Source organism: Guyanagaster necrorhizus (assembly GCF_019112545.1).
Source record: "Guyanagaster necrorhizus MCA 3950 unplaced genomic scaffold BT62scaffold_10, whole genome shotgun sequence".
Classification (NCBI taxonomy): Eukaryota; Fungi; Basidiomycota; class Agaricomycetes; order Agaricales; family Physalacriaceae; genus Guyanagaster; species Guyanagaster necrorhizus.
In genome coordinates, this window is record NW_025064889.1 from 1484945 (window position 1) to 1509054 (window position 24110).

The window sequence follows — 24110 nt, forward strand, 5'->3', positions numbered from 1 at the left end:
ACTAAATACGTTATAATCTTGGGGCACGCTAAGGAGGCGAGTCCTCTGAATCAAGAGTCGCCTTAAGTACATTCTTTTTGAAAGCATCCGTTTGGACGGATCTATTGAGCAGGAATTTATGTGACATCGAATCCTCCATTCTATGGTATGGCAGCAGCCAGTCATGCTTGTTTAAGCTTTCCGATGGTGGGAACGTAGTTCAACGTACGTGACCTCCCACACTTCTCTTCTTTGTGTCCGCGTGGGCCTTTACATTTCCACTTTATCCATGGATTCCCCTACTTTCTCAACTGGTAATGCTGCCAGCTCTTCAGTCACCAACAATCTGGCTTCCGGATCCTCTGCAAGGAATACGACAGCCCGAGATTCCTCGGGACCTTGGCGTCGGAGATGTAGTCAACGTCGATTTGGTCTCAAGGCCCAATCACAGGCAAAAGGTAGCTGCAGTCCTTTGGTGATAATCCTGCTGGCTAATGCTTCTTTACTCAAAGGTCATGATCCCTCCGATTATGAGCAAAAATATCCCAAAGATGCCAAAGGAGAAGAGATGGGGCCTTTTGCAAGGATATAGAGAGCTTATCTAGACGAATGCGCGATCTTTGATGCGGAAATGGTAGAGGACTAGCGTGATGGATTGGGCGTACTTCTTATATCTGTGCGTTACCTTCTGCGTATATCACTTTCTGACATGGTGGTCTGTAGGCCGGGCTCTTCTCTGCCGTCGTTTCCACATTTATTGTTCAAACATCCCAAAACCTCCAGATTGATTATGGTGAGGTTTCGGCAGCTCTTCTATTTGAGCTCGTCGGCGTTCAACGCGCTATGGCCAATGGAATATCTGTCGATCTTGTTCCCCGTCCTGGCTTTACACCCTACATGCCTTTCCATCCGAAGACACCCGACTTATGGGTCAACGGGCTGTGGTTCGCGAGTTTATCACTCAGCCTTTCCACAGTTTTAGTAGCCGCGCTCGCAAAGCATTGGATCCACCAATATGTATCAGTGCCATCGGGGACGCCCCGTGACAGGATACGTGTTCGCCATGCTCGTTACATGAGCCTCCAAGACTGGCATATACCCATGATCATTGGTCTGCTCCCTGTGCTCATGCATACCACCTTGGGTCTCTTCCTCCTTGGCTTAGTCATTTTCCTCATCCCTCAGAGTGCGGAAATTGGTTGCGTGACAAGCGCTATTATACTTGCCGGTTTCTCCGCATACACCAGCACTAACCTCCTCCCTCTCGTCTATCCTCGCTGTCCATACAGAAGACCGCTTTCTGGATTTCTTTATCTTGTCCTCGGCCAGGTGTTTTCAGTATACCATTGCATCATCCTTCACGTCTTCTCCATATTCTTTTCTTGTCCAAAGCTTGTGCGATCTCTTTGAAAGATGCTGAACATATGGCATTCCATGAGATGGGTCACTTCCCAGATGTACAAGCAGTGGCATGGCTTCATTCGATGTCTCCCAACCCCACTGTTCAAAGCACTGCCGTGCAATCTATTAGCTCCCTTCCGCTGAAATCGGCGAAGCTGATGAAACAAGAGGAGAGCATTGCAGAGCCTTTGGGCCAAAAAATCGAAGATTGTATCGACATCCGCGCAGGCGGCGGCGTTCGTTTGGGCATGGACAAGGATTTAGAACGATGTTTACAGGCCCCCCTACATCTTGGACTTACCGCTCGTTCGGGAGTGATGAACCCTTTGTTCCTGATTGTTATGTGTGGCCTCGTCAAAGACAGTCCTCTTTCAACCCGTGCCGTTTTTCTTGCTGCGTTGAGGTACACAGGGGGTGACGATGTCCATACGATGTCGTATCTTCTTAAGTCGATGTCATCGGACCAAGAGGTGGAGCTGGAACTGGAGCAGCCAGTGATATGGGCCAACATTCTCTGCAACGTTCTTACACAAGGTGGTCCGTTTCATGGAGACTCCGCTGTTAGTCTCTACAGGGAACTTTTGAACGCATTTCCAAAGACATACTGGTCGCTCGGCTGGGTGGAGCCTGCTATAGGATACCGTGCTTCTGCAATGTATTCAGACGATGGATTCCCGGATATCGAGATCTGCGATACGGAATGTGACGCCCAGGTCAGCCTCGCTGCTGCTATTTCATCCTGTCTGTATCCGCTTCTCGGCAAGTTGTTACTCTACCACTTTTCTCGAACGGTAGGAACTGAGGCAGGAGCAAAGGGTCCTTTGCTATATTGTTCCGACGTACCCATACCCCTACAAGTATTGTTATCAATGCTTCGTTCACGGCACATCAAAGATGCAGGGCTATTAGGCGATGTCTTGGTTCATCTTGAACTTTATGTTATGACCCTGACGGAACAGGTCGCACAGGTCTGGAAGCCAGACAAGAGACATACATGCCGCACGATCATCCAGCACCTGTATTCCATGACACAGTATGCGATTGACACAAGATGTCATATCGCTTGGACCTGGATGAATCAGCGATTCTTATGGGAGATTTTTGTAGATGCCCTCAGCACTTCTCTCAGCCTAGGCGATCCAGATTTCGTTGAACAAACCTCCAGATGATAGACAAGCTAATAGACTTTGCGTTCACTGGGGATCCATCCGAACCGATACATATCTATCGACTGCTGGCAAAAACATTCCAGTTGCCTACCAGTGTCTTTCCCTCATCCGTCTTCGAAACGGTCGTTTCTGAACACCTGTTTGACTATATCTGTAGTGACGCCATCATAAACCATCATTATACATACCAGTTCATACTACTCTTTCAAGGATATCTCGATCACTTGACCACATCAACGTCTCTGGGCTCGTACTCCTCTGACATTCTCCTGCGAGCCACAGATGAACTGTTCAGACCTAGAAACCTTATTATCACGTTCAAAGTCTTGGTCAAGGCTAATGATATCCAACGTATGAGAGGCGTAGTACACCTACGGCCTAATTCTCCAGCATGGGAGGTTTTATTCACCATGTTTGACAATCGAACATCAGATATCGCATTCTGGGAGCCATTTGTATGCTCCAACCTTGATCCAGCGACGTACAGTGCCATACTTTCGGAGTTGAGGAAGAACTGGAAATCCGAATGGCAGGTTTCTGAATGAACGGTTTCAGCCTGCCAAGCACACCATCTTGATTGATGGAATTTGGTTTTGGGCGAACAGCCTGAGATCGCCGGCCGCGTGAGAGGTTTGGGGTTAGAGATAACTTTCTTTGAGTAACGAAGCAGCAAGGGCCAAGGAGATGGAAATTCCACAGAGAGTAGATTGCTTTTTACTCATGGATCATGGTCATTTTTTTAACTGAGTGCTACAGCAGAGCATTATATACACCAGCATTGACTGAGAATCATTGCCGTGCCCACTGCCGACGTTGTGCTGACTCCGCTGCCAAGTACCACCCAGTGTTTATGTTGACGTACTTGTCATGAAATGATACCGTTTAGGACATAGTGACTCGGGCCAGTGGCACTTCAGACACCTAAAACAACGCAGCACAAAGCTTCAGTATCATCAGTAAGCCTGTCTACCAGTCCTTGATACTACATCCACCACGTAGACAAGGCTCTGTTCTATGATCCACTACAATTCTATTTACCTTTCATCTCCGTGTTGACAACCTTACCGCTGGTTTGAATCTTCCTTTGCTTATATAGGACGACTTGACGTTTGACTGTGCACGGTGTCTCACCCAACGGCAAAAACATTCTCTTGACCAGCTCAAACGCGAAATTCTGCAAGTGTAGGACGCGCTTCACACAGACGGACTCGTTATGTCTCAGCCGACCTGGACCGTACCGTACCGCCTCGATACAAGACACCTAACGAGCTGCTTCTTTCTTTGCTGGCGTTCAAGACACGTTTGGAACCAAAGATGAAAAGCCTTGTCCGATAAGGTGGTCTATCTTGCTGAACTCGTAGCTGACAGCAGCATGGACGGATATAATAGCTAAAGCAAAGATGTACCTCATCAGGATATAGTCCCTGATGCAACATACCCTCAGACCTGACTGTGTCTTCGGTGATGCAGCTTTCTCCGAGTACACGTATGAAGATCAGTTCGAATTTTCCGATGAGCTCTCGGTAGCATTGGATTCTTCGATTTATACAGGGACAACGATACCCTCCGAGGTTCCTTTGCTTATAGTGGAATATGTGAAAATTTTCAGCTTGAAAGGACAGAAATCACACCTGGTTCACTTGTAAATAGTGATGAAATCGGCGATGGGTGTGCACACGTTAGCATTCTCCCCCCCAATTGTTCTAGACTTCTCATGGACGGCTTGCATATCGTGCTTGTCTGCTGTTCAGGATCAGACGACGAGGTATATCCATCGCCATCCGTGGAATGCTCTGAAACTAAACTTGAACCCTCTCAGGACTTAGTCACAGAACTGCCCGAAAAGTATCGCTTTGACCTGGCCAAACTGATAGACGTTTTCCGGCTAGGGCGGTGCATACGTACTATGTGGAAGCTTGCCCACGAAATAGAACGACTAGGTCGGGCAGCTCACGTCGAAGTAGAAAAGTCGATATCTTCAGGCACGTTTCCTTGGTGGACGGCGGGGTCCGACCGATCCTTGGATACTGCTCAGACGAACGGTACCATTCGGGACTGGTGCGAAAATGTTGCATCTTCGCTGCTTCCTATGATCGAAAGCAAAGAATCCTGACGAATGCATCTTGAACTCGACATTACAGGGATCCTCTCTCGTGTACTAGTTTTCAGACCGTAAAAATTTCATCACTTTCCATTTTGACCAAGGAAAAGCCCTGCAAACCACAAGAACACGAGCGGAAGCTCCGAAAGTTACACCATAAAAAGAGTTAACCTTACAATCGGTATCTCATCCCCACAGTCTTCAAATCCGTCACATCCTCGTCAAGTTCTCCGTCATTCACGTCTTCATCTTTCTCCGAAATATCCCTCATCCTATTCACCCAACTCAGATAAAACCTTAGCCCCAGCGCTTCCACGACTACCAAGGCGTAACATATCATAATCGTCCGGAACGCTGTCGGGTAGTGAGGCGATTCCGAGGACTTGAAGAACTGAGGACCGGCACTGAGAACGATGAGAGGAATGTGCCATGAAAGTTTAGAAGAGGAACATACATGTTTCCAGTACAATACGCAATGAATAACAGAGCCGTCATTGTCATCTTCTTGGTCACACCTTTGTAGTTGGCAGACATCAAAGACATGGAGAGCGGAAGAGCACCAGGACCTGTACCGCGCAAAAGTTTAGTAGTGGAAGGGAAAAAAGCAAAAGGCATTACCCGTAGAGAGGAGGTAGTAGCCGAAGAGCTTGATGCCATTGCTGACATCGGAATATATGAGAGCGCTCCCAACGACGGGGCAAATAACGATGGGAATTATCAAGAAGGTGGAGATGTTACGGACACGGCCTGCAATCCAGCCACTACATGTATAGACCCGATTCAGCAAAAGCAAAAGTTGCTAATGGAAGATGTACACTGTACCTTGTAAGAATAGTCAGAAAAGCTATTATAGACGAAGGTAACCCGACAAGAGTCGTCTGGAGGTTAGTGAACCCGAAGCCCTGAGAGACGATGTTAAGTATGCGTTAAGGATACGGGAAAAATTACGTACTTCCAGCACCAGATTACCAAAGTTTTGGGTGCCGGAGTTTGGTATCTGTTATCAAGTAGTCATCAGCAAATGTCGTCAGAGCAAAAGAACGAGCGTACCTGGGTGCATATAGATATTGCGAAGAAGAACCAAGTCTTTGGATCCAAAAAGCACTCAAAGACCTGCTCGCGCTTCCACTGGCTCGTCTCCTTTGAAGATTTGCCCGTACCAGCCAGAATAACTCTATCCTGTGCGCATTTCTTCTCTTCCTCGTTCAAAAACCCACACGACTCTATCGAATCCGGGAGAATTAACAAGATAATGATTCCCCACAAGCCTGTAGCGACACCAAATGTCTTACAACGGCCAATGAGCACAAGGAATGCAGTATTCGATATTAACAACTTACGATGAACAACCACTGCCACGGAGACAAGGGATCCTTGATCCTTCCGACCCCATAGGCTGCCAACGAAGCCACCAAGCCCCCGAACGAGTTTCCTGCGAACCACGCCCCAGTTTTGATCGGAATCTCATCTCGCGTGTACCACATCGACGTGACGTACACAAACGCAGGTGTGATCGTCGCCTCTGCCACACCCAGGAGAAACCGAACAGTGATGAGACCACCAAAGTTCTTGCACGAAGCGGTGAGCGCGACTAGGGTGCCCCATATTATGGTGTTGATCGAGACGTATTTACCGACAGGGAGTCGTTGTATTAGATACGTCGTAGGATAGGCCCAGACGAGATAGCCAAAATAGAAGACGCTGGATACCCAGCTGTATTGCTGGCCCACTAGATGCTACTCTTTTTTCAGTGATAGCCCTTCAGAAAAGACAACAAACAGCGTACCGTATCAGTCTTGAGCCCGAACACAGACGCACTGGAAAGAATAGTCTTGTCAATGAAGTTGAAATTGTACGTGATGAACATGATCGGCAAGAATCTCCAGTCGATTTTCCGTAACACCTTTGGTGCCAGATCGACGTCGATAGAGACATTGGACTCGACGTCCTTAGATTTGATTGAGGTGGCGTCGGCCATGGCTGGAGCTAGAAGGGCGAAGACCGATTGAGTAGGCACTCTGAAGAATTAAAAGTAGCGGCGTTAAGTATTGTTCGTCGTAAAGGTGGATTCCAAGACTTGGGAGCCTTTTTGTAGGCCTCTACATGGATCTCGAGACATCCACAATCTCAGTCAATACGGAGCTCCGCTTCGTCCATGAAGATGGGCCGCCGGTGCTGTCTCTGTCTCAGTGCCGACCCTCGGCCGATAGGCTTCGTCCCATCGGTACAAAGAACAGATCCAAAAAACGCGCCCTATCCGCATCGATGTAACGCCCGTTAAACACCAACTGAGGATCCTTGTGCCAGACGATCGGGTTGTCAGGGTCCGGGCTGGAACCCTTGTACGGTTGGCCAGCGCCAAGGACACGAGCATGGAGCGGATGTAAACCGCGCTTGGTGAAAGAGCTGTACGTACACCACCATGGCACCATTCACCAGAAGTCAACATTGTATGAGGGCTATGTAGTCTAGTCTGACGGAGTGTGATTCGATCACGATCGCATTCTCGCCTAGAATCATTTCTGTCGAAATACGAACTTGACTACGATGATGATAACTGAATCTTTGTTAAAATCCATCGGGATCTCCGGTAAGAGGTCAAGCCGACGGATTTTACTGTTTCAGATGCCGGACAGAATTCGATACGAGTTTTCACCCGACCCGGAATAGACGCTTATCAGGACTGCGAGGACTTCGAGTCATCATCTGAGAGGTCTAATTGTTGAGATTTAGGTGCTGGCAATTCCGAGGGAGGCGTATTGGACTTGAAGGAAAGGTATATTTTGTTGTATAGAGTAAGGACAGTGGTGGTTCCTAGTCAAGTTGATAGGTACGAAAAATGTCAAAGTATAAGGTAAGCAGTAAATATATATAAATAGAATGTGATATTAAAGCCGTGAAAACCGAATCTCAACACTAATACGGCCCAGTCTTCCAGAGCGGCCGTTATTCCGCTCACGGGTTTGCGAATGAATGAAATAGACGTAGCTTCTTCTGTGAATGAGAAGGTTCAAGTTTGATCTGCAGAGACCTGACCCATCACCCGGTGGAAAGAAAATGACGACAAGAAGTTATACAAGGAACGCGAGGGACACCTCGCGTAGCAGATAGCTATAGCGCCAGGCAACAACGAAAGTATCCTATAATCAGTGAGTCAGTTCGACGTAACTGACATTTAAACTCATTAGGTCTCGGCGCTCGAGTTTCTCCCAAAGTGTAGCATCGATGACTTCCATCCCCGCATCAACTTGCCAGTGTATATGATATGAGTCCTGCATACCGGACTGGAGAGGCATCAGAGACTACAATTATGGGTGTGTCCATGTGGATGAACCATTGAATTACTCGCCTTGACGTCTCCGTTGAGATAGTATACACAACGAATGCTTGACTACACTTGACTTCGTCCTGCAAATTCACGTGTCTGGCACTGGGAAGGGTCCGGGGCCACTGACGATCATGATAGTACCAGAGAATGGCAGCGTCGAGCTTCACAGTGCCAATGGAGAGCGAGCTCATCACGGGAACTTTGCTTGTCAAAAATGCTCCACCGCCTGCCAAACTTGGTGGCAAGGGAATTTTATTCAATATTAGACATTTACCCTCGATTTAAAGTAACTCCAAAGGTAGGGAATTATTCTTGAGTCGAGGCGGGAAATGAGGCTTGAAGGATGCCAAGGGCATCGCTCGCAAGGCCCGGTCCGGTCCGGTCCTTCCGAAGTACCAAGTCATGTGTTAGGATAATGTGCTACGTCCAGGTGACATGACTCCAAGATACATCCTTTGGTTTTCACAGCGCTTCATGTAATAGCGTCTACCTAAATTTTACGCAGATCAGCTTATCAACATGTAAGTTTGAATTTCCTGGCTGCGCAGTGAAAAAAATACATCATTCGGCTTGACTTGTGGCTCCGTTGAATCGGTACTAATGTGTACGATGTCTCACCGTCACTGGTCTCAGATTTTATTTAATTACAGTTCAAAACGCCTTATAAAAAATCATCGTGGTCTACCGTACTATTCCTTCATAGCTATTAATTTTTCTGACATGCCTACTGGTGATCAGAATATTCTAGATATCTGCTCATAACTGACCTTCTACGTAGACTCGGACAATGCCAAGTATCCTCATACTAGGAGTTCCGGACTCCCACCGTACCCTTGCCCAGAGAACCCGGGACAGGTAGGTATCCTCAGAATATGCTTTCTATGCTGCTCAACCCTCTTTAGGTATTTCCCCACACTGATCCTAATAAAGGTACCTTTCCAAACGTCGAACACAAATCTGGCGGATTTACTTGCTGGTCGATGTAGCAACAACTCCTCCCGTGCAACGAACTTCTGAACCACTGGTTGGAAACCCATTCTTCCTGAATGACGCATTGGGAAAGCTTGATAGCTCCCTTGGAAATGTCATCCGGATTCTAGAGCGGGAGGAGACTATGGCAGCCAATAATCGACTGTTGAGGAAGTTGATGGATATGAGGGATGAGCTGGACGGGATTCAGACTGGGAAAAAGGTCCGAACGCCTACTCATGTATCCCCCGAACGCGACACGGACGGAGGGTTATTTGTGGATTGATATCCTCTCAATATCCAAAGAAACCACGTCGCATAGCAAGAGATGAAAATGTACATACATCAGGACACGAACAAAAAAAAAATATGAAGAACATCCATATGAAAACTGAGCTAATCAATGCAAACGAAACATAGAGGAATTCTTGGTGCAAAAGATACCAAAATGCCTTGTCATAGGCTTCAGCAAAACTGGCCGGAATGATTCTTCCTCCGAATTATCTTCAATTCCCTCTTCATCGGAGCGGTCTAAGTCTTCCGTGACGTGCGGCAATGCCATAGGTGGACCGCGTGGCTTTCTTGGGGTCCACTCACAACTAAAGATGGCATCATGGGGCCGTGAAATTTTGTCTGGGGCTACAGAAATTACGCCGAATTTCAGAAGATATTTTTAAGTATTTTGAAGTTATCTTACGCGGCATCAAGGCTTCATCGCTCCAAGATGTTGCCGGGGCGGACGGCCGAGGCTGAAGACGAAACTCGTTCAGCATGCATTGTTCCTGATCGTGAAGACCGGCACATATACGGAACGTGGTCATAAGCGGTAAAGTAAGTCTCGTCACGCGGTCTATGAGTAGTCTTTTAGTCAGTCTTAAGTTTTTGGAAGCCTTAACAGACCAGCTTACCTCGAAGTCTGAAGGGAAATAATTTACGCCGAGACTTCAACAAGCGCAAGAGGTCATAGTAGGCTTCTTTCAATGGCTGATAGTAAGGCGGGCATGAGCAAAAACTGTGTAGCTGTACGTCCAGTCGTAAGAGGGTGTCGCGAGATATCTATGACAAACATCAGTCAGTATTTTTTTTCGCCTGCGATGGACTGGAACTAGTAGGTATAGGTGAACGTATCGTAGTTTCACTCGACTTTAAATCAATAGGTAGTTTAACTTACTTCGACAAGTTCGAGGATCTGCATGATAGCAGCGCACTGAGTTAGCGTAAAACTCAAATCAGGACTAGTATAGCGAATTCACCTTCATACAATGGTCCTGAAAATCTTCGGGGGAAAATGTTGAACAGCCCAACAGGTTGTGTGCGGCAGCTACGTAGCTATCTACTGAAGAAAGATCATGGGATAGCTGAATGAATTTGCTCCGGAATGATAAGCCGGATATGGGCCCGTCCAGATTCATCATGCAGAAAGGAGTAAGGAGTGAGAGAGAAAAGAAATTTCTGGGGGGCTATAAGTAACTAGAGTGAGCGGGATTGACGGAAGGGTAAAATACGATAGGCCTCGCAGGATAGAGGACCAGTCTACACGTCGTGGTCGAAGATGGGGCTCTGGGTTCGGCAATGCCCGTAAGTCAACAGCAACAGATCGTTCTTTGTGATAGTTCTTAATTGGGGCGCACTCTCACGACGCTTAAATAATACCCTGGCCTCTCAAATGGAGTAATATCAATGGCTCTAAACTTTATTCTCTTAATAATTTCTCGAGCTTTCGTGGCCGGCTTGAAATTTGCACCGACTTGGATTTTTGGAAATTTATCGCCACGTAGCAAGGATAACCTTATAGAAGTCTTTCTCTGAAAATGAGGTGCTCGGAGCTCGAGCTCATGAAAGGTTGTTGAAATATGGTGGCGCCATGGAACGGGATTTAAGTTTATCTTGTTTCCAGACCGCCATCATTGATCGCAAACTTAGCTTGACATGTTACTACGGTATAAATGAAGAACTGCATTACAATATGGGCACAATATACTCTATGTAATCACGCCGTTCAACGATATCTCCCAAATACTCATAGATTAGACAACTCCCGCCGTCAACTTTTTCGCTTCATATTCAAGAACTTGTCTGGAAAATTTGGGGCTCGTTCAGTCTGTTTCATGGAAAGGAAAGGTGCCGGATTGTGAGAAGAAAGTGGGCACTATAAAGGAAGTCCACACACCAATTAAATCACCGTAGCCGCTGGCCGCTCGACACAGACTTGCCCCACATAGAGACAACCCCATACAAGGCCCCATAACCAAAGTCATTTGCTGGAGTCCTATTAGATAATGTCATATCTTAAATTGTTCTTCTCCGGAATTCATTATAGTAAGTCGATTGCAGATGTCGGGGACGACAATCTTTGCTCAAGCCCGTCGACTATCCAAGTCTCAGATCAGAACGGAATCTATACTGGAAAAAGGTTCAGATCCGAAAGCTCGCCAGTGATGTCGTAAATCCGAATGAAACATGCTTACGCTGAAATAAACAGCGCAAGCCTCTCTCTTTCAGAGATACGAAAGCACTCTTAGGATCTGCAATAATATGCAATGCAGCCTAAAGTCCAAAAAACAGGTCACAAAGAGACAAGGAGATGCAAGCGGGCAACCCTCCGTGGCTCATATATCAGAGAAGCAAAGACTTCCGACCACTGCAGTGATGACGACGGAAGAAAGACCAATTTGTGAGCTATATCCCCAGAAGGCTTGACGACATCGTCTAGATATTTCTGCTCAGGGCCTGAAACTGAAGCACCTAGAAATTATCAACCCGAGTCCGTTACCATGAACAGAAGATCCGGCCAGAACATCGCGTGCGGTCAGTGGCTAGGGCAATTCCTTGTAGGCATCAGTGGGTGTCAGCTTCAAATTAAAAAAAAAACTTGAATTTCATATTTGTCCTCCAGGGTTGTACACCAAGTCGGTAAGTGGCAATGGATTTACGGTAGGAACTCTAGTACTACAAAACACTGGGACGATGTTGAATGCCCCGCTACAAATGAATGACTACAAATACAGACGTTGAATCTTCTCTACATGCGTCATCTCAACCTCAATCCTCATGAATGCCTATAGGCTTCTTGAACGTCGCGACGTCTACACCCGGGAGCGGCCACCGCTTAGCGAATTCTCGGACCTCATCCCTCAGCTGCCTGACTTTGGCGAAGCCCTCCTTGCCCTCCTCCTGTGTCGTAGCAACCCGAACAAAGTCTTTCAGCATCTTAGTTCCAGCCTCCTTCTGTAGGACCAACGACAGTTGCACAGCGCGGTGCAAGAAGTCGGCAACGACCTTCATATCAGACTCGACCATGTTACGTGACGTCAGTGCGGACGTGCCCAAACGTATACCACCCGGGACCTGGGCAGAGGCGTCGCCAGAGACGGCGTTTTCTGTTATGAGTCAGTCAACCGGGACGGAAGACACCGAAAGAGAAGAAGGCTGACTGTTAATGGTTATGCCCATCAGGTCGCAGACCTTCTCGATCTTGCTGCCAGTCAAGCCAAGAGGGCGCAAGTCCCAGAGAACGAGATGGTTGTCGGTTCCCCCAGTTTGGAGCTTATAACCGTGTTCCGATAGAGAGGTCGCGAAGGCACGAGCATTGAGGATAACCTGCTTAGCATAATCCTTGAATGCGGGCTGAGCGACTTGGAGGAGGGCAGTGGCGACAGCGGCGATAGTCTGATGAGGGATAAATACGGGAGAAATGAAACAAAAAAAGGACATACGTTGTTGTGGGGACCACCTTGACACGCGGGGAACACGGCCTCATTGACGCGTTTCTCAAGATCTTTGGCATTCTCGAGGTCCTTGCGGAAAAAGATCAAACCTGCACGAGGACCACGGAGAGTTTTGTGACTAGTAACGTAGGTCAGTACGTAAACCAAAAAAAAGAGAGAAGAGACCTACGTCGTAGTAGTGACGACGTCACAGTAATCGAAGGGGCTGTTGAGCTCCTGGGCAGCAACAAGACCGCTGGTATGGGCCATATCACATAGTAGCCAGGCACCTTCTTTCTCTGCCGTCTTCTTAAGCTCAGCATAATCCCAGTCGCGTGGATATGCAGAGGCACCGCAGACAATCAATTTTGGCTTGAAGACCTTGGCCTGTGCTGCGAGAGCGGAGTAGTCAATAAGGTTGGTATCGGGAGTGATAGCGTAAGGTAGCGACTGGAAGTAGATGGAAGACGCGGTCATTTTCTTCTTAGCAGTCTGATATTTTCGAATGTTAGGTAAATTCCCTTTACGTGAATCACATGGACACGTACATAATAACCATGAGTGAGATGGCCACCGTCGGGAAGACCAAGACCCATGAGACGATCCTGAGGTTGGATGAGGGCGGTAAATGCGGCGAAGCTGCGATGGAGTCAGAGAAAATCCGATGATGACATGGTTAACTAACTTGGCTGTCTGTAGAATGGAAAAACATCATTAACGATAAGCGGAATGTAAAAAGGTGGATGACTAACGCTTCCGGAGTAAGGCTGCACATTTACACCCCATTTTGTGGGATCGAGGTTGAATGCTTTCAGTGCTCGTTTGCGGCACAAGTTCTCGAGCTCATCAATATACTCGTTACCGCCATAGTAACGGGCAGCTGGGAGACCCTCGGAGTACTTGTTCGTCAAGATGGATCCGTTCGCCTCCATGACAGACAGACTGGTAAGGTTCTGTTACGTGTTTCAGTGTCATGAACCTCTGCTCCTCTGGGAGATAACCGACCTCTGAAGCAATGAGCTCCAGCCCAGAAAGCTGCCTCCATGTCTCCTTATCTATGATGTTCTGCACCTCTGGATCGATCTCTGCTAAGGGGGCATAGAGCATTTTATTCTGCAATCGAAAGCGAATCAGACCACATCTTCTGCATTCAAAATAGGCCTACGGATTCCGGCATCGATGAGGTGGCCATTTTTCTAATACTCAAGTGGGAGTAATGGGAGTATGGAGTGAAGATGGGGACCCGAGATGGTGGTGGCCGACAAAGGAGTCGAATCATGGTCGTGAGCAAAAAAAACGATGGGACCATCGGCCGGGTATCTCCGAGCGGGACTGCCTTAGGCTGTTTCGCGAGTCCGAGATTCCGCACAATCTATACTATTAGTACTCCTCTCTACCTTCACACTGTTCATGAATAATGAAACGGAGCGACACCTGGGATTTACTTGGACGGGGCGTGGCGAGGCACGTCGTATCTAGTTGTCTTCTTACCTCTGTCATCGGTATCGATTCATATTACTATAGTTCTCTGCGCTCCTACGTATCAGCTCCAACCCACTCCCGAACAGAAGGCGTGAAACATCGTATTGTCCCGACCGTGGACACAAATGTCAGAACAGATTTTGCAAAGCTTTCAGTTGATCCATCTCCCTCCAGCAGCTCCTCTGACTTCAAATGGCCACCTAAAGATACCCCCCGAAGACTCCTAGAATGGTTCAAGCTTGTTGAGCAGGGTGGCCCTGGCTTTTCTGCAGAGACAGATTTGGATCCTAGCTCTTGAGTCCTGGGCCATGGACAATTATGAAATTGTTGTGGACTCTCCTCCAGGCCAGTGAGTAATTTTGTCTTTCAGAAAGGACTGTGTGACAACTTCCTTAGGTTTGAACTGATGAATGGGAAAGCCATTTTAACAATTCCCAGCCTCACTCATAAGGCTTTTCTCAGTGTATTCCATGACAAACTCTCCTCCATGCCTGAGCATAGGGGCAATTTCACCATCTACCACAATGCTCAGTTCCCTCTCACTGAGGGGCATTCCAAGGAGCCTGTGGAATGAAGAGGAAGAGATAAGAAGAAAGATTACAATTGGCCAACAGTTGTTATTGAAGTCACCTTCTCCAAACCTGCCATTAAACTGATGAAAGACCTCATCAGGCTGGTGCTCAAAACAGAAGGACACATGTACATTGGTGTTGGTCTAAAAATCCACACTACAGATGTGCTTCAAAGTCTTGAGGTGTTTATATTCACTCTTGTGGAGGAGGAAGACTTGTCAGTTGAGGAGGCAAAGAAGTTCATCTGTGGAGAGATCTATGCCAAAGCAGATAGTGATTGAGAATGCCTTGAGGATCAAAATCCCTCAAAATCCAAGATGTTCCATATCATTCTGAGCAAGGACATTCAACACTGCAAATTCTATGACTCCAAATTTCTGACATTTTGAATGGTATGGATTTTTATTCATTATCTGTGTTATGGACCACTGATATTATTGTCCCTTGAGATCAATGAAGAACACTGGGGGTGAAAAGATGACATCATAATCTCTTTGAATTGCCTAAAGCATGTGCCTGATGAAACCAAGCTTGTTCTATCAGCAAAGAAGCTTTAGACCCAATTGAAAGAATCTTAAGCTGATGGCAAGTTCTTCAAAAAGATCTACAATAGTTTCAAAGACAGAGGACTTTCAGAAACCACTAAGAGGATCAGTGGAAAATGGTCTTGCATGAGGATTGAAGATGTTCAAAGGCATGAGGACATTAATGAAGAACAGTGGCAGAGAACTAGGCTCAAGTTGAACTAAGACAAAGATAAATAGGTTAATGGGTTTTCTGCAATTTCTTGATATATCTTTTCATATTCTGTCCTGCTTGTATTTTTTTTTAATGTTGTATGTTTTTCTTGTTCTATTTCTTCTATGCTTTTTTTAGTTAGTTTGAACCAGTTGTCATCCACCTTTGAATGTATTCTGATTAATGTGCTTCCCCTGAAGAAACCTATTCAAAAGCTGAAGAGACACCTTCACATCCTTCATAGAAAAATCAACTTTATCAGTAATCTTTAATCAAGGAGAATAGATGACACTTGTAGACAATATATCACTGGAGTGTGCTGAGTAGCAGAGTTTTCTTTCTGGAACACCAGTATATCTATATATTTCATGTCTAGCTTGTGAGTCTGGATCATCAGAATATTCTTAAGAGACTAACTATCAAGTTGGAACCAGGTGTGATTCCAGATAAAATGCCAGTACAAGTCTAAGATGAATCAATCTTAGACTTCAACATGCTTACTAAGACAGCAATTCTCATGGAACCCATTAACATATTTTCAAAGCTTGAAGAGTCTGAATTAAGCTGGCAAGTCCCATTCTTAGGAATGTTCAGAGTCAAAATCCTAGATTGACTAGCCAGTCAACATTTGCATGCTATGCAACAGCATGGTGTTATGATTTTCCTATCTTTTCTTCATTTTAACTCCTATTTATGCTTAGTCAGAGTGCTTAAAGCCAGTGCTTAGAACTGTGGAACAGGCTTAGTCATCACAACAAGCTGAGTCTGTCATTGTCCTCCAATGCAACAACACCCCTTGATGATATACAACAATTCTTTTGTGGACAGTAGCAATGCTCAAGGACAAGGAGCATAATGACCTGGACAGATACAATTAGTAGTAATATTTATATCTTGATGGATGACTAGTATATAAGTAGGCTGGCTCTCAATGTATATTTCCAGCTTTGAGCTAAAGTTTACATTTCACCATTCTACTTTGAGCCAACTGCAAGACCTTGAAACACAATATCACATAGGTACATATAGTGAACTCAGGCATAACTGTACAAATATGATACAGTGCCTGCTTATCATGTGTTTTAGATCATATATCACTTGAGCTTAACAATTAGCTTAGAGCTTCTCTTTTTTTATGCATAATAAGCACAAAGAAAACTGAATGCCACTATCAGCCTCTACAACTTCTGATCTCACAGACAACTTCTTTAAACTTTTAGCTTTCATCATTGAAACACTGCTAAATTTATTGACAATCAGTAACTGCTTGGATAGTCAGGCACTATTAGGCCTTCCAACAAGTACAGCAGATCCTTTGCAATATCATGCCTGATATTTCCTTTCATAACATCTCTCTCTCTGCCTAAGTCTCTCCAACTTCAGGTCAGAGCTATATCAGAAGCTCAGCCTAGCAGCTCAAGTATATGAGATAATCAAGAAGAAGAAAGATACACCTATCCTCCTTAAAGAACAACTAGCTGAAACAGCAATGCTTGCCTCATGGGTTTTAGGAATCTATGAGTCCTGCCAGGATTTCCTCCAGTTCTGAACTGAGAGAATCAGGACCTCTCTGATGACTTCTTTGATGATAAACCATTCTCTGACCCTTCCACTGCTCCACCAGAACATGGGATTGGAGACCATGCTTGGGACTCTCTTGATGCTACTAAGATGGCTCCAGGATTCTGACATGTAATGTAACTCAGACTATGATTCCCTCTATGCCACATCAGCCAGAAGCTCAGCCTCATTGATCCACACTGACTATAGTAGTCATGGGGCCACTGACCTCTGGTCAAATAATGAGAATCCATCAGAGTGATGGAATGAAAGACTCACAGCTCTGGTCAACTTGAGTGGAAGACTTCATGTCTAGCTTGGCCAAAGAAGAAGCCCCTAAAACTATAGTTCAAAAGAACAACTCAATGATTACTACACTGCTGCCACTTATGCTGAGTGGGCCAGGGCAGAAGCCAAAGAACAAGTCCAGAATGCTGCTGAGGAGGCAGCCAACTGAGCCTTTGTTGTGCATGAAGAAGCATGGTATGACTATCAGTGGCAATGATGACAATGAGAACTTGAAGCTGTTACTTGGAGATTGGAATCCCCAAGCTAGTATGGTCTTTGAACCAAAACCCCAGACTCCCTCTTCAGAGAGCCCAGTATGACAGACACAGACCCTTAGGAAGGATCAGCAGAGACCATCACTCTCAGTGAGGCTGCCTGACACACCATGTATTCCTCTCATCTTAGAACTTCCAGCATTGCTGATACCAACACCATTTCCTCCCACTCTGAATTCATACTTGATGCCTATAGGCTTTGAGTCTCTCTCAATGCTCACATCTCCAACTACAGCCTCTGAAGATTCTTGGGAGGAAGAGTTGTAGCACTTTTCCTTAACCTTCAATATTATCAAAACTTCTGCCAGTATCACTGAGAATTGGAGGAACAGAGAGTGTGTGGCAGACACCAAGGAGACATTGAGATCAGCATTAACTGACCTCTTGAGCAGCCTCCTTCTCAGACCAACACCAATGAGCCTGGGCCAAGCACAAGGAATGATGATCAGCTCTTCAGCAACTGTCAAAGTCTCTACACCACCCATCTATGACCAGCCTGATTGCTCCCTCAATGAGGACAGTGAGGGCAAGATGGACAACAAGGAAGAGGATAAGGTAGACAATGAGAAGCAGAAACAGAACATCTCTCTTGAGTGGGAGAAAGTTATGAAATACACAAAGGAAGAAATAGATGAAGAAGCCCTGAAAGAAGAAATACAGAGGAATAGAGAGGAGGAGTTTTTGGAACTATACCAGGAGGAAACTGCATTCTTATGGCAAGACATCAAATGGTTAGTGTCAGACATAGGACAGAAGTATATTCATACAGATGATATAGAACAGTGGGATATTTTACAATATTCTACTACTAAACATGCTATTACAGTCTATAACAGAAGGCATCCAGAAGACCAACTTGGCAAACTCCTGGCATACCAGTCCAAGTATGACATTTGACCAATATCATAGATCCCTTTGGTAGCCCTGAAGTATGCTGTTTATACAGCACCATCCATTCAAATGCCAGTACTTAGTATACATACTCTACTCTTTCAACTCAAACCATGACAACTTGGCTCACTTATAGCTGACCCTGGCCAATGACTTAGAAAACCAGATTCTGAAATCCCTGAACTGGCCAGGGAAGCCAACTCCTCAGTGGCCAACCACCATCTGACAAAGCTGAAGAAAGCAGCAAGGGTCTTGTTAAAGATGACCCTGAGACAATACAACTAGAGTTCACCATATAAAATAGGGTAATTGTACAAAAAGAAGCAGGGCCAATAGGAAGTCTGATCATGGATGACAACTCCTTCCATTCCTTCCTCACCTCACTGGTTGAATAGTGATGACTGTCTTTTGACCAGTGGCTGAATCCAATAGGAGCATTGCTGGAAAACACTGCTGTCTTACAATGCAAACTCAATTTACTCTGAAAGCCCTACTCTTTTAAGAGTGCATCCAATGACATTGATTGATTCTTAATAGATTGTAAACAGTATTTTGAAGTCTATATCACCTACCTCAGAACTGACATGAATAAGGTTGCCTTTGTCTCATTCTATCTTGAGGATAAAGCCAAAACATAGTGGATCCTTATCTCTCCCAACTTTTATTCTACAACCAGGCAGCACCATTGACTGCCATCCTGGCCAGTCTTCAAACAGATGCTCAATGACAAGTTCATTGACCCCATGGTACAAGAAGTATACAAATCAAAGATCAAGGAGTATAAGATAGATGACAAGCTGGCTATTAAATATTTTGACAAGCTAAAGTGACTCACAAAACTTGCCAAAATTTGGAATAGTACTGTTAATGATAAACAGATGGTCAAGGCACTCAAATGAGATGCTCCACCCTCTTACATCAAGATGGTGTCAGATATTAGGATGAATATCCCAAAGGAATAAAACATGTGAAAGGAATAAATCATTGAAATGTACAAGGAGCAGCAGAGACAGAAGGTTGAGCAGACAAATCTGCAGGACTATTGCAAGCCAAACCAGCTGTTGAACTCAAAGCCCAGTAATCAAATCAGTACCACTAAACCAGGCATTTCACTAACCAGCACTCCCTCTTACAGAACCCAGAAAACTGAAACTGAAACAATGTACATCAGGAGTGGAAAGCTGATAGACATAGATTGACTAAAGAAAGAGAAAAAGTGCTTTAATTGCAGGCAGAAGAAACACATGTTATAGGATTGCCTGAAGAAGAAATAAACCCATGAGGATATACAGGCATAGATCACCAAGCTGCAGAAAGAAGAAGAAGAGCTTGGCAAAGACATGAAGGTAGAAGAGGTAAAAGATGAGGCTGACTAGTGAGTGATTCCACTAGATTGGCTGAAGAACTTAATAGTGTGTTAATAACAGCTATGGGACAGACTAATAGTACTTCTGTAGATACAACTATATCTAAATTATATATGCATCTGAATATACCCTAATCTCCAAAAATCAAACACACTGTAAAAGAATTGCCAATTCCAAAAACTCAATGGCTCACTGGCCAAACAAAGGGAGAGACCCTGATTGAATGGCTCAGACCTTTTGATACTGAGTAGATCTAAAGGGCCATTAAAAATGCCACAACCAAAGAAGCAGCAAAGGTGATGCTCAAGAATTGGGTATATAAGACTATTGCTGAAGAAGTGATAGATGAAATAGTGAAAGAAATAAAACAAGCCAAATGATGTTGAGCCTTTGAGTGGCTTGATAAGCTTCAGGGACTGCAAAAATACATCAGACAGGCTAAAACACCAGGAAGGGACTTAATCACCAAAGCCCAAATCAAAACTCTTACTTTCCAAAGCATCTATGCTATAACTGCTTTGATTGACAGTGATTGCACAGGAAGCTCTATCAATTGAGCTTTCATTAACAAGCATAGACTTCTGACATGGGCAACTGCAGCCTCTATTCCTGTCTATAATACAGATGGAACCAAGAATCAAGCAAGATTGATTACTGAGTTTGTCAAGCTCTGACTAACTATTGGAGATCACTCAGAGAGGATCAATCTGGCTGTCACAGACCTAGAAACAAAGGAGATATTCCTAGATCATGATTGGCTCATCCAACATAACCATCTGATCAATTGGAAGACTGAGCAAATCATCTTCACATGATGTCAGTATCAAAAAATTCTCTTTGAATTACCTAATAAAGATCTGAGGACAGATGAAATGAAGAAATAGAGGATGGTGAAACCATTCTTGCTGTCAACATGCAGCAGGCATTATGTATTTGGGCAATGCATCATGCCAATGATTTAGCAGCCAAAGCCAACATGAGGAAGGAGAAGAGGATGTTCAAAGAAATGGTCCCAGAATGAGCTTAGGATTATCATGATCTATTCAATAAGGAGAGCTTTGATGAACTACCAGAACCAAAGCTCTGAGATCACACTATCAAACTCATTCTAAACACAAATACCAATCTTGACTGCAAAACATACCCTCTTAGCAATCATGAGCAACAGGAACTAGATAAGTTTCTTGATGAGAACTTATCCAGTGAGAGGAATCATCTCTCTAAATCTCCAATGGTCTCCTCCTTCTTCTTTATCAAAAAGAAGAATGAGAAGCTCTGACTGGTCCAGAACTACCAGAAGCTAAATGAAATGATGATAAAAAATCATTATCTGCTTCCATTAATCTTGGAACTCATGGACAAGCTTCATAGAGCTTGATACTATATTAAGCTCAATATCAGATGGAGCTATAACAATATTCACATCAAAGAGAGTGATAAATAGAAGATGGCATTCTAGACAAATCAAGGATTGTTTAACTAATGGTGATGTTTTTCAGACTTACAAACTCACCAGCCACTTTCCAGTGGATGATGAATGATATTTTCAAAGATCTCATCACCACCAGGAAGGTCACAATCTACCTGAATGACATCCTTATCATATCCAAGGACCAGGATGAACATTGATGCCTAGTATGACAAGTACTCACTCTTATGAGGAAGCACAAGCTCTTTCTCAAGGTGGAAAAATGCAAGTTTAAAGTCCTAGAGACAGAATATCTCAGAGTGATCATCAGTGAAGAAAGCATCCAAATGGACCCAGTCAAAGTAGCTGGAGTGATAGAATGGCTGGTGCCAACAAAAAAGAAAGAGTTACAATCCTTCTTGGATTTCATGAACTTTTGTTGCTGATTTATACAGGACCACAGTAAGGTCATCCAACCTATGACACAACTCACTGAGAATTCACCCTGGAATTAGGAGCTATCACAATAAGCTGCCTTTGATGACCTTAAGCAATGGCTTGTAGAGGATGTTGTCCTCACTATACCCATTCAGAAAGGAAGGTTCAGAGTGAAAGCAGACTCCAGTGAAGGAGCCATTGGTGCTATACTCTTACAAGAGCAAGATGAGAGATGGCATCCAGTGGCCTTCCTCTTCAAAGCACTCATGGTCACTGAGTGCAACTATGAGATCTATAATAAGGAGCTGTTAGCAATTATGACCACTCTAACTAAGTGGCATCATTATTTGATCAGAGCTATCCAAACCTTTGAGATATAGACTGATCATCAGAACCTCTGATACTTCTGACTCTCTCAAAAACTCAATCAATAACAGGCATGTTGGATTATAGAACTATCTGAGTATGACTATACACTGCATTATAAGGTAGGAGTGGCAAATCAGAAGGCAGACCTACTTAGCTGATAGGCTGATCATGACTAAGGAGAAGATAATAATAAAGGGGTCATATTGTTAAAGTCTAAACACTTTCAAGCAATGACAATGCCCACTGAGGAGGAAATCCATGAGCAGATTAAGAGTAGCACAAGAGACAACAGCAAATAAGACCAAAAGATAGCCCTATCACTCAATCACAAATAAGGAATAATAAAGGAGAGAGGTCTAATTCACTATGATGGACAGATTTATATTCCAAGGGACCAAGTGTTGTGAGGAGAAATCATCTCTATGTGTCATGGCCACATGACTGCTGGACACCTAGAGATAGTGAAGATAAAGGAACTGGTTCTATGAGAATATTGATAGCCTAAAATAGGCTAAGATATTAAATGATATATGAAGGAATGTGAAATCTGTTAATAGAGAAAAGCATCAACTCAGCCCTATGCTGCACTGTTACATTCAAATGAGATTCCACAATCCCTATAGATGCATATCTCCATCAATATGATTACTAAACTACCAGATTGCAATAGCTATGATGCTATCATAGGCTCAAGTGACATATGACTATATACACATAGTAGACAGATGCTGTATCATGTTCATACAATCATGTCTAAATCCACTTAGTGTGTTTGATAGTGTTATATTCCAAGATCAATGCTTAGTTGACTTGAGTAGAATAGTAGAATAAAGGATAGTTCAAGACTAGGAATACATAGCATCAACTATGCTACTTATATACTGTTTATCTCCTGAATAAATATAGCACTACTAATTGTGAGTGTCTGTGCTATTATACTCATTGTCCTAGAGTGTCATAGTCACCTACAAAAGAAAGATTGTCTCATTGTTGGGGCATCATCATATGTTGCAAAACAATAGTTGTTGTGCTGACTAAGATTATCTCATGATCCTAAGTGCTGGCCTAAGTGCTCTGACTAAGTGTGAATAGAGATCAAAGAAAAGAAAAAGAAAGAAAATAGTAAGAAATCATAATATTACTCCCTCCTTAAGACCATCATCTCAATAGCTTAATTTAAGAATAACTCATAATTATGTATAGCCATATCTGCATTCATATGCTTCTCATTGACTCATTGATTTGATTCAGATCCATATTCCTTTCAGCTGACTAGATAGTCAGTCATTGTTGTTATGTCTCTGCTCTGCATCTTGACTCTTTGTGTTTTGTGGTTATAGATTTGATCAATTTCATAGTGTTTCTTATCATTGATGAGGTCAGAGGGTGGAGGTGGTTATCATTCTTGATTTGGAAAAGTGGGAGTGATATATGGAGTTAAGAGAGATTCATTAAACATGTCATGAATGCATCATGATGTTAGTAGGCAGAGTTTGTAAGTGAAAGCACTGATCTTTGCTAAGATCAGAAAGGGTCTAGTTTATTTGTCCACCAGTTTTTATTTTGGGTGGAGTAGGTGAAGGTTGATCATGTCAAGCCAAACCTTATCATTCACTGCATAGGTGTATGCAGTGCAGCAGTGTTTATTATATTGCACTTTCATTGTGGCAGAAGCTTTTTCAAAGGCAGTTTGAGTTTTGAGATAGATTTTTGCTATTTTAGTGATAAAATCTAGTGAAGTAGGTGTGGTCATATGTGAGTGAGTGGTGATGGTGACTTTGAGATATTGTCTATAGTTAATAAAGAAGAGCATTTTTCTGGTGGTTGAGTGAACATGGTTGTTATGCTGGAAGGCTGTGAAAGTGAGCCATTCTATCCAATCATCTTGTCTATGATTAATAAATATGCATAGGTATTTCTCAAGTTCCTGATTCACACATTCTATCTACCCATACATTTGGAGGTGGTGGAGGGTGGAGGCATTACTTCAGATTCTGAAAAGTCAGTACAAGTTATCCAGAAACTTGGAAATAAACTGTGATCCTTGATCAGAAATAATGACTTGTGG

The 24110-nt window shown here is 44.1% G+C and overlaps 5 protein-coding genes across 5 annotated transcripts; 2 read left to right on the forward strand and 3 right to left on the reverse strand.

Moving 5' to 3' along the window:
• Positions 1–296: 296 nt before the first annotated feature.
• On the forward strand, positions 297–3094 carry BT62DRAFT_1005059 (uncharacterized protein; the record flags this gene model as incomplete). The annotated part of the gene is made up of 4 exons (XM_043177101.1): positions 297–437; positions 703–1258; positions 1309–2483; positions 2546–3094. 4 exons carry the CDS (start codon positions 297–299, stop codon positions 3092–3094), a joined length of 2421 nt encoding a protein of 806 aa, XP_043040933.1.
• Positions 3095–4822: 1728 nt separating this feature from the next.
• Positions 4823–6628, reverse strand: BT62DRAFT_893040 (MFS general substrate transporter; the record flags this gene model as incomplete). Its single annotated transcript, XM_043183131.1, has 8 exons — positions 4823–5054; positions 5105–5216; positions 5269–5411; positions 5473–5552; positions 5603–5647; positions 5701–5937; positions 5991–6386; positions 6437–6628. The coding sequence occupies 8 exons, from the start codon at positions 6626–6628 to the stop codon at positions 4823–4825; spliced, it is 1437 nt and encodes a 478-aa protein (XP_043040934.1).
• A 2052-nt stretch (positions 6629–8680) lies between these two features.
• BT62DRAFT_1075485 (uncharacterized protein) lies at positions 8681–9289 on the forward strand. The gene is made up of 4 exons (XM_043179118.1): positions 8681–8708; positions 8757–8833; positions 8881–8908; positions 8965–9289. The coding sequence occupies exons 1-4, from the start codon at positions 8699–8701 to the stop codon at positions 9231–9233; spliced, it is 384 nt and encodes a 127-aa protein (XP_043040935.1). The 5' UTR covers positions 8681–8698; the 3' UTR covers positions 9234–9289.
• BT62DRAFT_1075486 (uncharacterized protein) lies at positions 9270–10506 on the reverse strand. Its single transcript, XM_043179119.1, has 5 exons — positions 10201–10506; positions 10119–10136; positions 9856–10003; positions 9645–9797; positions 9270–9586 (listed from the first exon to the last, which is right to left on the reverse strand). The coding sequence occupies exons 1-5, from the start codon at positions 10360–10362 to the stop codon at positions 9348–9350; spliced, it is 720 nt and encodes a 239-aa protein (XP_043040936.1). The 5' UTR covers positions 10363–10506; the 3' UTR covers positions 9270–9347.
• A 1300-nt stretch (positions 10507–11806) lies between these two features.
• Positions 11807–13910, reverse strand: BT62DRAFT_931279 (glycine hydroxymethyltransferase). Its single transcript, XM_043186093.1, has 9 exons — positions 13820–13910; positions 13660–13767; positions 13407–13607; positions 13340–13347; positions 13203–13293; positions 12845–13146; positions 12664–12793; positions 12382–12616; positions 11807–12327 (listed from the first exon to the last, which is right to left on the reverse strand). Exons 1-9 carry the CDS (start codon positions 13844–13846, stop codon positions 11990–11992), a joined length of 1440 nt encoding a protein of 479 aa, XP_043040937.1. The 5' UTR covers positions 13847–13910; the 3' UTR covers positions 11807–11989.
• Positions 13911–24110: the final 10200 nt, after the last annotated feature.

Coding starts and splice junctions, on each gene's coding strand:
- BT62DRAFT_1075485 (XM_043179118.1), top strand. Junction 8,834..8,880: donor GCCCAGAGAACCCGGGACAG/GTAGGTATCCTC, acceptor AACCCTCTTTAG/GTATTTCCCCACACTGATCC. Junction 8,909..8,964: donor CCACACTGATCCTAATAAAG/GTACCTTTCCAA, acceptor TGGTCGATGTAG/CAACAACTCCTCCCGTGCAA.
- BT62DRAFT_1075486 (XM_043179119.1), bottom strand. CDS start 10,362: ATGATGAATCTGGACGGGCCCATATCCGGCTTATCATTCCGGAGCAAA. Junction 9,798..9,855: donor ATTTCCCTTCAGACTTCGAG/GTAAGCTGGTCT, acceptor GACTACTCATAG/ACCGCGTGACGAGACTTACT. Junction 9,587..9,644: donor CGATGAAGCCTTGATGCCGC/GTAAGATAACTT, acceptor TAATTTCTGTAG/CCCCAGACAAAATTTCACGG.
- BT62DRAFT_931279 (XM_043186093.1), bottom strand. CDS start 13,846: ATGGCCACCTCATCGATGCCGGAATCC. Junction 13,768..13,819: donor CCTCATCGATGCCGGAATCC/GTAGGCCTATTT, acceptor TTTCGATTGCAG/AATAAAATGCTCTATGCCCC. Junction 12,328..12,381: donor GATGGGCATAACCATTAACA/GTCAGCCTTCTT, acceptor GACTCATAACAG/AAAACGCCGTCTCTGGCGAC.